We start from the raw sequence: 14316 nt of genomic DNA on the forward strand, positions 1-14316 counted from the left end.
CTCTCTCTGTGTCTTTCTGTTTGTATATGTGTGTGGCTGAAAAATAAACCTACAAAAAGCCTTTGGGAGATACAGAAATAAAGATACCCAGAGAGAGAGAGCGGGAGGGAGAGAGCACACAGTGGGCTTTGGTTGGATCTCAGTGCTCACATGTGGTTAATCCATTGGTGTTCCCTAAAGCCGGAAACACTGATCACTGTGGCGCTGAGGGAAGAGCAGGTGTGTGCAGTGCGTCTGAACCTTAATTATACCCAACACATTCAAAGTCCTCATATGTTTACATAATAATGTAACTAATATTACTTTATTGCACATTTAATATGCATACTATGCTTTAAACTGGAGTAGGATTTGCAAAGTATGTGATATAGTTCTGTAAACATTATCTAATGACTTTCTGATAACCTCTTCATTCTAATCCTCTGGACAAATTTGTTTTAGACTTTCTTTAGATATGGCAAACTTTATCTACTGTACGTTTTTACATAACTCACTGAACATAATGATTTGTAGGAAGATATATATTTTTGGACAGCTTAGAATTAGAAAAGGCAATATGTGAGAAAGACACTCCACATCTCTGACATCACATAAGAAGTAGGCCTATGTTTTTTTAATGGTCTAAAATATATTTGTACAGTTGATTATGACAGATTATACATTATTGTTATGTAATGTAAAAAAGAGAAAATGCCACGTTTTTCAAATTTCTCTCTCTCTCTCTCTACGCTGATTCAAATGGTAAAATTTGAAAATAAACATTTCATAAGTATTGTAAATAGCTTTTCAAGTCCAAATGTAGACATTAAATATTATATAGTTTACTTCTCCCAGAAAAAAAAAACTCAAGTATTTACCTTTGCTATTTCATATGCAACAATTAGCATTTTTCGTAACTAAACATTGTTTATTTGTAAAGTGTGTTCTCTCCTGGATGATAAAGCTGACCAGCACGTTCACTCTTTAAAAACAGTTTTAGTTCCGCAAAGAGACATAGACGGACACATTTTGTAGTTGCACACAGCGCAACTGTTTACAAACACAAAGTTAGCGACAGTGACTAAAATCACCGACAGCAGGGCTTCGCTCTTTTCTCGACAGGTAAGGAAAGACTTTTAATGAAACTGAAAAAAGACAGTTTCAGTATGTGGTTTACAATCACAGAGCTGAATAAAGTCTCTGTTGAGGGAGTGTAGCAAGCTAGCTGAACTTATACTCATCTGTTAGCCCTAGGCTTATTAAAAGTATTATTTTGAGCATGAAAATGTGAACACAGTCCAACTAACATTGATAGTGTAACAGTCTGACATCTGACATAATGTTGTTGACGTGTGACACTTGTTCTTTAGTATCTTTGGTTTTACCATGTTTTCTACACATATAACATGGTAATACCACATTACCATGTGGTTGGACTATATTCTGTGAAGTATCTTAGAGTACAGTGTAAATAATATGGTACAAAATTATGCATTCACCATGGAAAAGCCTATATCAAAAGTACCATAATATTACCACCTGTTGCTATCATTGTACCATGATACTAACCAGTACTGTTAATTAATTTATTTAACTTTCTGATAGAGAAAAACTACCCCAAACTACCCTCCCCCAACTTAATACTGTATTATCTTTTAATATACATTTTTAATATTTAAAAAAAAAAAACTTCATATATGGTTTTACTGTCACATTATCTCTGTCTGTCTTTTAGAGGAAGACTGAGTGCGTATGGATTCGTTAAGCCTGTGACCTTATAAAAGAGGTCATAAGAGCCGGTCATGATGGTGGAGGAGGCTGGAAGGCTTCCACTTCTGCGCCTGGAGCCCCCCATTCAGAAATTCATTAAAGTGGCCATTCCCACTGACCTGGAGAGATTGCACCAGCACCAGCACAACATAGAAAAGGTACAAACACACACACATGAACAGCAACAGCAAAGCCCAGCACATCACACCCAAAACTCAGCATATGGTCAACAGAGAGAGCGCCATGTGTCTGTGTGTGTGGTCACCATAGGGAGTCGAGTGCTGAAGAGCTGATGGTGTATCTGAAATCTCTCACGGTCAGCCTGCTCGAGGAACATAGAATAGAATAACAGGGTTTGGGGGATCTTGCACAGCCATGGGAAGGTTGTGACCATGAGGAGATTTTATTAAATGTACATAAACAGATAAAGCTGTCAGATTAACTAAGCTTCCTTTTCACAGTTTCAGAGAAACAGTCAGTGGGATAAACTCCACCAAGAGCACATCAACTCCAGCCGCACTGTCCAGGTACAACAAAATTGTAATAAAGCATTTTTTTTACATTCACATTTAAATGTGAAATTACAATGATAACTATAGCACTGTTTCTTTTTTTTTTTAAAGAAGTTGAAATATTTATTTAGCAAGGATGTGTTCAATTGATCAAAAGTGACTGTAAAGACATTTGTAATGTTACAAAATACATTTTGAACTTTCTGTTAATCAAAGAACCCTGTATCATGATTTCCACAGAAATATTAAGAAGCACAACTGTTTCCGACATGATATGCTCTTTCGTAGTATTTCTTTGTCTATAAGTTATTCTTTAGAGTTCAATTTCCGTAAAATGTAAAAATCCTTATCCACATGCAAATGACTGGAAAAGTCATGGTCGCAAAGTGTGGAAACAATTACCATTAACGACTAGTGGGATTTGGATTCATATGTGTTGTTTCAGTTCACAAAAAAATATCTCTCCATTTTATTGTTGGTTTTCTCAGGGTAGTGACCTGGTTTGAAAATATTCCCATGTGCCACAAGGCACTGTGGAATGTTGCTCAGACAAATCATTCTTAGTGATGTAACAGACTGTTGCCATGGTTAAATTGCATAATAAATCTTAACATCATATGGGCACAGTTAAAAGGGATTATTTAGCCAAAAATTGAAGTTCTGTCATCTTTACCTCACCCTGCTGCCTTCAATACAATCACAGTGGTTTGAAATAGAAATTGCTAATAATAGTTAACTTAAAAACTAGCTTGACAGCCATGGTCACCATTCACTTTCATTGTATGATAAAGAGCAGCTTGTACATTCTACTATAAATAACTTGTTTTTTTATACACAACATTACATATTAAGGAAGTGCTCACACAAAAATGAAAATTTGCTGAGAATGTATTTACCCTCAGGTCATCTAAGATGTAGATGAAGTTCTTATCGGAACAGAGTTAGAGAAATGTATGTTTACTTCACTTGCTCACCACTGGATCCTCTGCAGTGAATGGGTGCCGTGTTTGACTCAGGTCTCTGGTGTACGTGATGGTGTACGTGTGATGTCTTTTCTCTATCTAATGGCCAGACAAGCATGTAACCTGTGTGTTAATGTTTCTGAGAGTCTGTCTGGGTCTCTCATGGGGCAATGCTTGGAGTGTGTTATGTGCCATGGGTGTGTGTGTGTGTATGACCTTAGCACCCAGGTCTGGTCCCCCCAGAGATCCCAGAGAGCTTTCCTGTGTCCACCACTGCAGAGAGTGTGTGAGAGCCTGCAAGTGTTTCTGTGTCAGCGAGATGTGGACGACTGACAATAGACGGAAACAAGACAGACGTTGTTAAAGTAGCTCCCCAGGGACAGCAAGAGAGGAAAAACCCCAAGATTGCTCTCATCTCACACCTATAGAAGGAGCTTTGGGGGCTGGGGTGGACTGACCCAGATTAAGATTTATTTTGTGTCCCCATCCTATATTAAAACGCAAGCTGCATTCATTAGTAATGCTTTTAGTGTTGTGTGTGTATGTGAATCATTTAAGAGGGATGACCCTGAGTGTGGTTATTCAGAGTGTGAAATGAGAGCAGTTGAGCTGAAAGCTTTGATTGGCCGGCTGTTAGCTCGGCCCTCTGTATTCAGTACGTATGAATTGATCTGTAATTCCTGCTAGATGTTTGCTTCTGGACGTGAGCTGATGGAAAGCACCAGTTCTTTTTTATGTATAGATTCAGGTTTTCATCAAAATCTGGTTCGTAATTAATGAGAAAATAAATAATCACAGAGTGCTTCTGCACATGGAAAACCTAGAAAAATTCGAGAATTTTGAAATCGTGATATCCAGTCCTGTATAATGGAAAAAAAAAACAACCTTAAAAAGTATTGGGAAAAATCATGAGCATTTCTGTAATGAATATATTTTTTCCCCCTAGATTTTCTGGTAACAATATTTTATTTGTCAAACATTATGAAGACCATCAAGAGAGGACAGTATAATTTAAAAGAAGATCAACAACTCAAATACAACCCTTTCCCAGTAATTTCTGTACAATTATTAAAAAACAAACAAAAAAAAAAACCTTATCCAGTAATCATGAACAACGGTAAAGGTCATGGAAAAGCAATGGGAAATTATTGTTTTTTTTAATTTTACCAACTCTTTTTGCAAACTCACAAACACTGAGATGTTGGCAGTGGATGAAATGTGTTGTTGTACTCGCATGGAGAGAAAAAAAGTGTGAACAATTTTGGGTTTCACATTTGAAAATTTTAGGGTCTAAGATGTTAAACTATCATTAACAGTGTTATATATTCCATTTTGTTTTATATGCATTTTTTGTTCAATTGAACAGGTCACATTTGCGTATGAAGAAAAATACTATATTGAGGTTTTGAATGAAACCATGGATCCTGTTATCCCAAAGACTTTCACTTTTCATCTTTGCAGCAGTTGCGATCGAACCTGCGGGAGATGGAGAAGTTGTGTGGGCGGGTCCGCAGTGCTGATGCTGAAGCTCTGAAGAAACTTGTTCAGCCAATCAAAGATCGAGCTTCCACTGCCATTCAGGAGTTCCTTTGGATTCACTCGAATGCAGTCAATAGGCCGGATGCTCCAACTACTGGCAAAGACTTTCACAAAACTACCAGCACTGCCTCGGATACGTTGCACAGTATGTGTTTCTGAGAGTGTCTGTGTTTTATTAAGTTATTCAGGATGTGTTTTAATTATCGTTTTTTTTTCAAACATTTTCACTTTTCATGTTATGGGTTAGGAGACTGTTATACAGGTGTACCCGGTTCCCCTGTCACTCAAACACAGCTGCTCCTGCCTGAAATCCCTCCAGAACAGAACGCTGCCGAGTCCTGGGATTCTTTAGCTGAGGTAATACACACAAACACTTACAAACACAAGTATATTTGAATACAAATACATTAAGTGTGTGTGACTGTTGTGGTTTGTTTGTTTAGGACCTACTGGAGCTGAATGGTTTAGTAAATGAGTTTGCCACTCTTGTTCATGTAAGTATCACACATCTATGGAAATGATTCATTCTTTGCTTATTTGGAAAGAAAGAAAGAAAGAAAGAAGAGAGATGTGTGGTATGTGTGTTGATAAAAGGTGGTGACCAAAATCCTTAGGTTTGGCAGAGCTATCAGACAAATGGCTTTGTCTCCTGAGAGCCAACAAGGTGGTATTGATCCCAGCAGTGTGTGTGTGTGTGTGATTGAGAAGACATAAAGAGATTGGTGACAGTCTGTCAGCCATGTGCTAACCAGCGAGGATTAATGAGAAGCCATGCGATATAGCAGCCATTATTAGAACAATGTGCAGTTGGAAAACTGTCTGTCTGTCTCTCTCTCTCACAGTCTCAAAGTGATTGTTCACCCAAAAGTTTAAATTTACATTTACATTTAATCATTTAGCAGACGCTTTTATCCAAAGCGACTTACAAATGAGAACAGTAGAAACAATCAGATCAACGAGAACAACAACGGTATACAAGTGCTATGACAAGTCTCAGTTAGTCTAGTACAGAACACGCAGCCAGAGTTTCTTTTTTTTTTTTTTTTTTTTTTTTTTTTTTTTTGGGAATATGATAGAAAAGAAAAAAGGTAAGTACTAGTATTAGTTGGTTAAGTGCAGGCGAAAAAGATGAGTCTTTAGATGTTTTTTCAAAAATGAGTAAAGACTCAGCTGTTCGAATTGAGATCGGGAGGTCATTCCACCAGCTGGGAGCAGTCCAGGAAAAAGTCCGTGAGAGTGATTTTGAACCTCTTTGGGATGGCAACACACGGCGTCGTTCACTTGCAGAGCGCAAACTTCTGGAGGGTGCATAAGATTGAACTAGTGAGTTTAGGTAAGTTGGCGCCGTGCCAGTGGTCGTTTTGTAGGCAAGCATCAGTACCTTGAATTTGATGCGAGCGGCTACTGGTAGCCAGTGTAACCTGATGAGGAGAGGAGTAACATGGGCTGTTTTCGGCTCATTGAAGACAACCCTCGCTGCTGCATTCTGGATCAGTTGCAGAGGCTTGATAGTACATGCAGGGAGGCCCGCCAGGAGAGCATTGCAATAGTCCAGTCTAGAGAGAACAAGAGCTTGGACAAGAAGTTGGGTGGATTGCTCTGACAGGAAGGGTCTAATCTTCCTAATGTTGAATAAGGCAAATCTACAGGACCGGGTCGTTGTAGAAATATGGTCTGTGAAGCTTAACTGATGATCCATCACAACTCCTAGGTTTCTGGCTGTCCTGGAAGGAGTTATGGTTGACGAACCCAGCTGTATAGAGAAGTTGTGATGAACGATGGGTTAGCTGGAACCACCAGCAGTTCAGTCTTAGTAAGGTTGAGCTGAAGGTGATGGTCATTCATCCAGCTAGAAATGTCACTCAGACAGGCTGAAATGCGAGCAACTACCGTCGGGTCATCTGGTTGGGGAATGAGAAGTAGAGTTGAGTGTCATCAGCGTAGCAGTGATAGGAAAAGCCATGCTTCTGAATGACAGATCCTAATGACGTCATGTAGATGGAGAAGAGAAGCTGTCCAAGTACTGAGCCTTGAGGAACCCCAGTAGCAAGTTGTTGTGACTTAGAAACTTCACCCCTCCAAGACACCATGAAGGATCTATCAGACAGGTAGGAGTTAAGCCACTGGAGTGCGGTTCCAGAGATGCCCATCTTTCTGAGGGGTGGATAGGAGAATCTGGTGATTAACAGTGTCAAAAGCAGCAGACAGGTCCAGCAAAATGAGGTACTGAGGATTTTGAAGCTGCTCTTGCCAGTCGCAGGGCTTCAGTAACCGAGAGCAGGGCAGTCTCAGTTGAGTGGCCACTTTTGAAGCCAGATTGATTGCTGTCCAGGAGGTTGTTCTGTACAAGAAACATAGAGAGCTGGTTGAACACAGCTCGTTCGAGTGTCTTTGCAATGAATGGAAGAAGGGATACTGGTCTGTAGTTTTTCTAGAAGTGCTGGATTTAGAGATGGTTTCTTCAGCAGTGGGCTTACCCGAGCCTGCTTAAATGCTGAGGGAAATGTTCCAGAGTGAAGAGAGGAGTTGATAATGTGAGTAAGTGAAGGTATGACTGAAGAAGAAATCGCTTGAAGGAGGTGAGTGGGGATCGGATCCAGTGGGCAAGTAGTAGGATGACTGGACAGGATAAGTTTGGAGACATTTAGTTTGGAGACATTTAGTTTAATTCTGTCATCATTTACTCACCCTCATGTTATGAGAAACCTGAATGACTTTCTTTTCTCAGCATAAAGCAAAAGAAGATATTTTGAAGAAGAATGTTTGTGACCAAATAGATAGATTGCCATTGACTTCCATCGTATTTTTTGTTCATACAGTGGAAGTCAATGGAAACGCAACTGTTTCAACATAATAATTCTCACAAAAATCTCAATCAATGATTTACCTCCTCTTCAGAAGATACTGCAGTACAGGGAAAGACACTAACCCCATCAAATGATTTTCAGAATTTTCATTTTTTGGTGTACTATCACTTTTAAGGAGCATATCACAGGCAACTAAATTGTACTACATAGGTTCTGCATAGGTAATGTAATAATGTACTGCATGACTTTTAAAAGTATCCCCATCACCATGAGATATTTTTGTTGCAAAACCAGCCCTCGCTTAATAGCGAACTTAAGGGAAAAATGCTTCAAAAGTACCCCTTTTAATATAGCATTTGAGTATGTTTCCTGTCATTCAGCAAGCTCCTTTAAGCTTATTCATGGCTACAAAACAAAAGATTAATATCAGTTACAGTTGATCGTGACTGTCAGTAATCACTTGACACTCTTGGGGAACGAGGATGGGATCTGGATAGTGCTAAGTATAATATGATAGCCAGCCTTATTAGCGCTTGCCTCTCTGTAGAGGACACCCACAGTATAGTTTATTCCGTTAACACTGAGCCAAAGATGAACCCAGGAGGTCTGTGTGTGTGACTGTGTGTTCTCTTGAGTATCCATGCTGCTTGCGAGCAGACGGTGCTGATTATCATCTACTCCTGAGGGGAGGGAGGAGAGATAAAGAAAGCCATCAATAGCTTTGGTACCCAGTCATTAGTGAGTGTCTTAAAATAGTCTGTTTACAGTGTTAGGAGGTAAGGTGTGTGCAGATGACTATAAATGATAAATGCTTATAGGATTTTGATTAGTGATGAGTGTTTTGGCTTGTCCTCTACTGATGATGATGAATTGTGCCATTATTTAAGCAACAGAAATAAGGCTTAATTGACCTATCAGTAAGCCCCGCCCCCCTTAGTTACTGTTGTGAACTCGGACAAACAGTTGCTAGCTGTCTTACAGTGATAGCTGTCAGTGTGAAGATCTTTTCCCTATATCTTTTTGATACATTTTGGACACAGAAGGACCACCATTCAAGTGGGACTTAAATATGCCATGGAGGGATATATAAAATATTAAAAAATAAATATTGTGGGTATTAATTTGGAAGCGAGGGTTTACAGATCACAATGCAAGCGGGAGAAGCCTCATGTTACGTTCATCACGATTGCAGATAACAACATCCTGGATCAACACTGTTCATGTATAGCAGGGTACAATTACATTTATTGAACCAGTTTAATATGAAGAGACAGTGAAATGTAGACCTTTGTTTATGTGTTTTTGCCCTACACTGTACAAGACACAAGAACAGTTCGCTATTTAGGTTTGTACCTCAGCATGGAGTGACTAACTTTAACGTTAGCTAGTTTTGGCAAGTGATACTTTGCTGAAGCACAACATAACAATAAAAATGTAATAATAATTAATTTGAATAAAATTTAAATTGTAACTTAATGAGCGTATGACAACAAGAAAATGATTTTTTTTTTCTTCATTGGGATTAGTGGTGAATGCTTTGAGATATTTTGCTCTGTTTTGTTTGGGTTTAGGAAATAGAATAAAATTAATTCCATTGCCCATCCTTTCAGGATACCTGGAATCAGTGTAACAAGTACCACAGGCACATCGTTTGTCCATTTTTGAAGCTAAAATCTTATCGATATTTCAGTTGTAATAGTGAAATGTCTGTCTGTCTGTCTGTCTGACTGTCTTTTATATACATTATATGATCTGGAATAATGGTTTGCAATTTGAAACATTACTGATTAATATTCTTTTTATCATTTTCATATCATAATTTCTCACTGATGCTTTCAAGATTATCAATCTTGAAATAACAGCAAAATCTAACATTTGGTGACATTTGAAAAATTCTCAGGAACAGTACATGTCAGAAAACCAAATGTTTAAGTCTGCAAGGCGTAAAAACACATTCAGGATCAACACATGTAAGATTTAATGGCAGTGGAACACTGGTCAGATAGAGCCAGTCCATCAACTGATCTGAAACTCTCTAAAGCCGTCCTTATTGTTGAGCCCTGAGAAAGCACACTCAGGACACATTTACATACACACAAATTATTTCAAAATGAAGCAGAAGAAGAACACTAACTTTACAGTCGCCATGAGCTGCAGAGAGCAATGCAAATACAGATTTCTTTTCACACAAACACATGCTACACAGAGGCAGGTGCCAGGCTCATGTAACTCTGTGCTGGAGAGTTAAAGAAGATTTTTCCAGCCGTCCCTATTGGGTGTGTGTGTGTGTGTGTGTTTACGTATGCACTTGTGTGTAGTGATTACTTAGAGCGCACACTGATTTAGACAGAGAGACAGCTGCCATTCTTTGAATATTTCATAAGCTTCCGACAGACCACCCAGTTACCCCCGACAACCAGCCCCCTCCCATTCATCCTTCTGCCCCAGCACTTAAACCCCCAGCTACCCACTACCAAGATTACTGAGCATGTCTTTGTCTGCTTTTTACTGTTTATGAGCTTTTTGTATATTTGATGGGATTCAAAGATTATTTATTTGTTTTAATTTTATCTAATTATTTATTTATGTATTTATTATTGGTTATTAAATGATTGTAGACACATATGGGCAGTTGATCAGCACTTTTCTGCAGTTTGACATGCCATATAAAATTATTTTAAACAGCATTTTTCTAAATATTGTACATTCTTAATTATTATATATGGAGCTTTTATTTATGTAGAAGTTTAGAATATAATTGATATAAACACTTGTATAAAATATATATTTTATATTTTGAATTTATATTGTATAAAACAATACAAAATGTAAAGTTTGAATTTTATATACTAACTAATATTTGTTCTATGTAATATTTGTTCTTATAAAAATGAATAGAGACTAGAGAATGAAGTAGAACTGGTGAAAACAGGAAATTGTGACCACTTGCAACTCCTACAGTATATTTCCCACACACTGTACGATGTTCTGTTAAATGTAAATAACACCTTACAATAACATTATTGAATGCATCAACTAATATTGAGCAAGACATTTGTTGCTGTGTTTATTCATTTTTGTTAATGTTAGTTAATAAAAATACAACTGTTCATTGTTCATGTTAGTTTAGGTCCATTAAATAATATTAACAGGTCAAACGTTTGATTCTAATAATGCATTAGTAAATTTATAGTTGAGTTTATATAATGTCATATGTTTGTTATATATGTAATGTTAGAAATACTATACAAATTATTTATACATACATAAACATATAAATATATATATAAAAATAAATAAAAAAGGAGTTTGTATGTGTGTATGGACAGTCTGTAACTTGTGACTTTCTGTCTTAGACTCAGCAGGAGAAGATTGACAGCATTGAGGCCAATGTTAGCATAGCAGCCGCTAATGTGGAGGAGGGGACTCAGAGCCTAGGGAAGGTAAGGGGAGAGGGACACTCCTGCTAGGGAATCGATTCCACTCTACCCCCCTGCTTCACTCGGCCTACCCCGCAATCAGCCCATTGATCCTCCTCAGAGCGCAAGGAAACCACAATTAAGAGAGAGAGGAGAGAGCGGTGGCGATGGTGGCGGAAGGCATGGAGTGGAGAGGGATCGATGTGTGTTGGTTGGCCCCTCACAGGGAGTCGATGTGTGTGTGTGAGCGCATGGAAGTCTAAAGAGTGTTAAAGAGAGTTTATAAACAGCATTCGAGTTCCTGCTGGGGGTTCGATACATACACACACATACATACGCTGCGGAGTGCCAACTTTTGACAGAAAACGCAAGGGAAGGGTGAAACATGGAGGCATTGGCCGTGTGTGTTTGCGTGTGATCGAGGGTTTGTATGTGTTTTATTGATTGAAACTCAATTGAAATGTTTCTCTTTTTTGGAGTTGAGAGTTAATGCAGTTCTATTGAGCATTTTGTTTGATGCCCATGTAGAAAGTGGACCCACCTCTGTGACTGCTGAAAAGGACAGGGGGTGGTCAACACACACACACACACACACACACACACACACACACACACACACACACCGCTAAAGACATAGATATTCTGACAAACACACAGTCAGTCCATAAAGTGCTGGCTCAGGAGTATACGAATAACATGAGTTACTTCCTCAATCTCTCTCTCTCCAGACATAATTAACTGCTCGGTTAGCCCTGCCTTGTGAAGATGATTAGATGACAGAGAGCGAGAGCATGAGAAAGGGTGAAGGAGAGATGAGAAGGTGGCATTTGATGGCCAACCCTGCCTTTAAAGTTTACATATCTTCACGGAAATTAAATTGTGTGTGTGTGTGTGCGCATGTTGGGGGGCTTGATTCGTTGTGCTAATTAAAGAATTATCTGGCTAAAGGTGTTTTTCTTTTTACCTGATATCAATTAATTTACCAGGTCTGGTTTGATCTGTACACATCCAATTTCATCGTGGCTTTTTTTTTCTTTTCTCAGATCTCTGATTAATATTGTGCGTGTGTTTACATATGACTGTATATGCTTCTGTTTGGCTGTAAACTGGACATGAAAGACTTTATAATTGCTTGGTTATCAGAAAAATAGCACATGAAAAATGTGTTAGTTCAAACACCGATTTGAGACATTGATACCACCTAAATGATTCATTTCTAACCTGTTTGATGCTTTCATGCACACTGCATGTGGGTCAGTGACGTGAGGCTCATTTGTATTCATTTACTCAAAAATACATACAGAATGCAATTTATACACAATGAGTTGAACACAGCTCTTCTATAATGAGCATGTATTTTATTTTAGAATTAAATTTTTTTTTAGACATCAAGTCAAAAATATCATGAGGAAAATTGTCATGATATAATGAAGAAAAAAAGCATATTAAATTTTTTTTTTTTAAATATTGTATTACTTAATATTTGAAAAAATTCATGTGGTACAACAAAGATGCAGAAATGTGTACAAAAACCTGAAAATGATATAATAAAGAGGATTTCTAATAATATTAGAATAATAATTTATAATAATTTTTATTTAATAATTATTGTCTAATAATTAAGTAATTGTCATAGCTAGGATAATAATAATAATAATAATTGTTATATATATGTGTGTGTGTGCTTTTTTTCCACAGGCGGCTCGTTTGAAGCTGGCGGTTTTGCCCGTGGCGGGTGCAGTGGTCGGAGGAGTGCTAGGAGGACCGCTGGGACTCTTAGCGGGATTTAAAATGGCGGGGGTCGCTGCTGCCGTGGGGGGTGGACTGCTTGGTTTTGCCGGAGGCAACCTGATCCAACGGAAGAGGAAAGAAAGTATCGCCCTGAAGCTACAACAGCTTAAGAGCAACAACAACAGTAAGAACGACACTCAGTGACACACTCAAGCACATTTGTTTTTGTAGAGGAGGCCACGAGACGGCGGAGTTGGCGACCCACGCGCATTCTGAAATAAACACCAGACGCTCAATGCACATAAAACAACCACAACTGCAGAATAACTCCTACACGCAGTGCAAACATGCATATGCGACATGCTACAACGAGTGGACTTGCTAATTTTCCTTTTGCCTTAATTCATCATTTATTTCTATGCCAAAGCAAACAAGGCCTTATTCCATCATCTGACATGCTGCCGATCAGCTGATCAACCTTTGTAGCGGTAATGTTACTGTAGGTGTTAGAGGTGGTTAGAGATCATAGATTATTGTTGTATAAGAGTGTCAACTATATTACATTAAGATTTGTTATGCATACTGAGGATTTGCAGTAGGTGATATGGTTCTGTTTACTACAATTATGTAAATTTTTTGTGCTAAAATTGTAAAAGTTATTGCAGAATTCCATGATAAACACTTAAAATGCCCCTGTGCAGTATTGTAACTATGATGGATTTCTTTTTAATTCTGTTCATGGTTTATGAGTAGATATAAATGATACGTTGCACAATAGTGAGAAATTCAGTACACTGTGAATGAACTATTAATACACATCATTATCAATGAAAATTTATGAAGTTAAAATTATGATACAGTTTCCATAGTCTGACGAGCTCATTGTGTCTAGACCATGGATACTTACTTTGCCTTAACTTTTGATGAATGAAATATTTCAGATATCTAATAATGTCTCAGGCTGCTAAAAATAAATGAAATTTGAATAACACTTAATAAGCCACTGTAATGGATAATTAATATACACATTTAATGGTTTGTTCAAATATTATTAATATAACAGAATAGATCTTTATCTTTAATACTTACAGCTTAAGGCTTTTAACTATACATACAGAAGATGAGATGAATAAATTATAATTGCACATTGAAGATGTATGCTGTAATTGTGGAAATACCGATGCTTCACACTTTATGATCTTTTCTGTTTTTCTTAGCAGTTAACACATCTGATCAAGATGAATCTGATCAACAACTCTCAGGTTTAGATAAAACATCCTGCTAAACTGGGTTTACCCAGGCTGCTCATGTGTTTCATGTATCTTTCTGTGTGCTGCTGGGGTGGCTGATAGATTTGGGTGAGGTTTCCCTGGAAGGCTTTGATAACACAAACCTCTGAGAGGGAAATCTAATACTGAAATCAATGCACTGTGAGACCTCTTTAGCACAAACAACATTTGAATGTTATTTGATTATGTTCCTGAATGACTAGCAGAAAAGAACAGTAGCCTTTTATGGTTTATCGACCCTTAATTTAGTTTCAGTTGTCAAAAAATGGTCTGTTATCACTCGTTCGGTTCTTTTGCATTTGATAGTA

General features: G+C 37.9%; 1 protein-coding gene across 2 annotated transcripts; it reads left to right on the forward strand.

Annotated features, from left to right (window-relative positions):
* The first annotated feature begins 977 nt into the window (after positions 1-977).
* On the forward strand, positions 978-13715 carry LOC109104922 (syntaxin-17). 2 transcript variants are annotated; one of them, XM_042772596.1, is made up of 8 exons: positions 978-1101; positions 1715-1907; positions 2211-2276; positions 4685-4907; positions 5010-5119; positions 5206-5256; positions 10926-11012; positions 12687-13715. In XM_042772596.1, exons 2-8 carry the CDS (start codon positions 1782-1784, stop codon positions 12921-12923), a joined length of 900 nt encoding a protein of 299 aa, XP_042628530.1. In that variant the 5' UTR covers positions 978-1101; positions 1715-1781; the 3' UTR covers positions 12924-13715. The 2 variants fall into 2 exon arrangements, with proteins under 2 accessions (XP_042628530.1, XP_042628531.1); XM_042772597.1 differs by lacking the exons at positions 978-1101; positions 10926-11012.
* Positions 13716-14316: the final 601 nt, after the last annotated feature.

This window comes from Cyprinus carpio, chromosome A16 (assembly GCF_018340385.1).
Source record: "Cyprinus carpio isolate SPL01 chromosome A16, ASM1834038v1, whole genome shotgun sequence".
Lineage (NCBI taxonomy): Eukaryota > Metazoa > Chordata > Actinopteri > Cypriniformes > Cyprinidae > Cyprinus > Cyprinus carpio.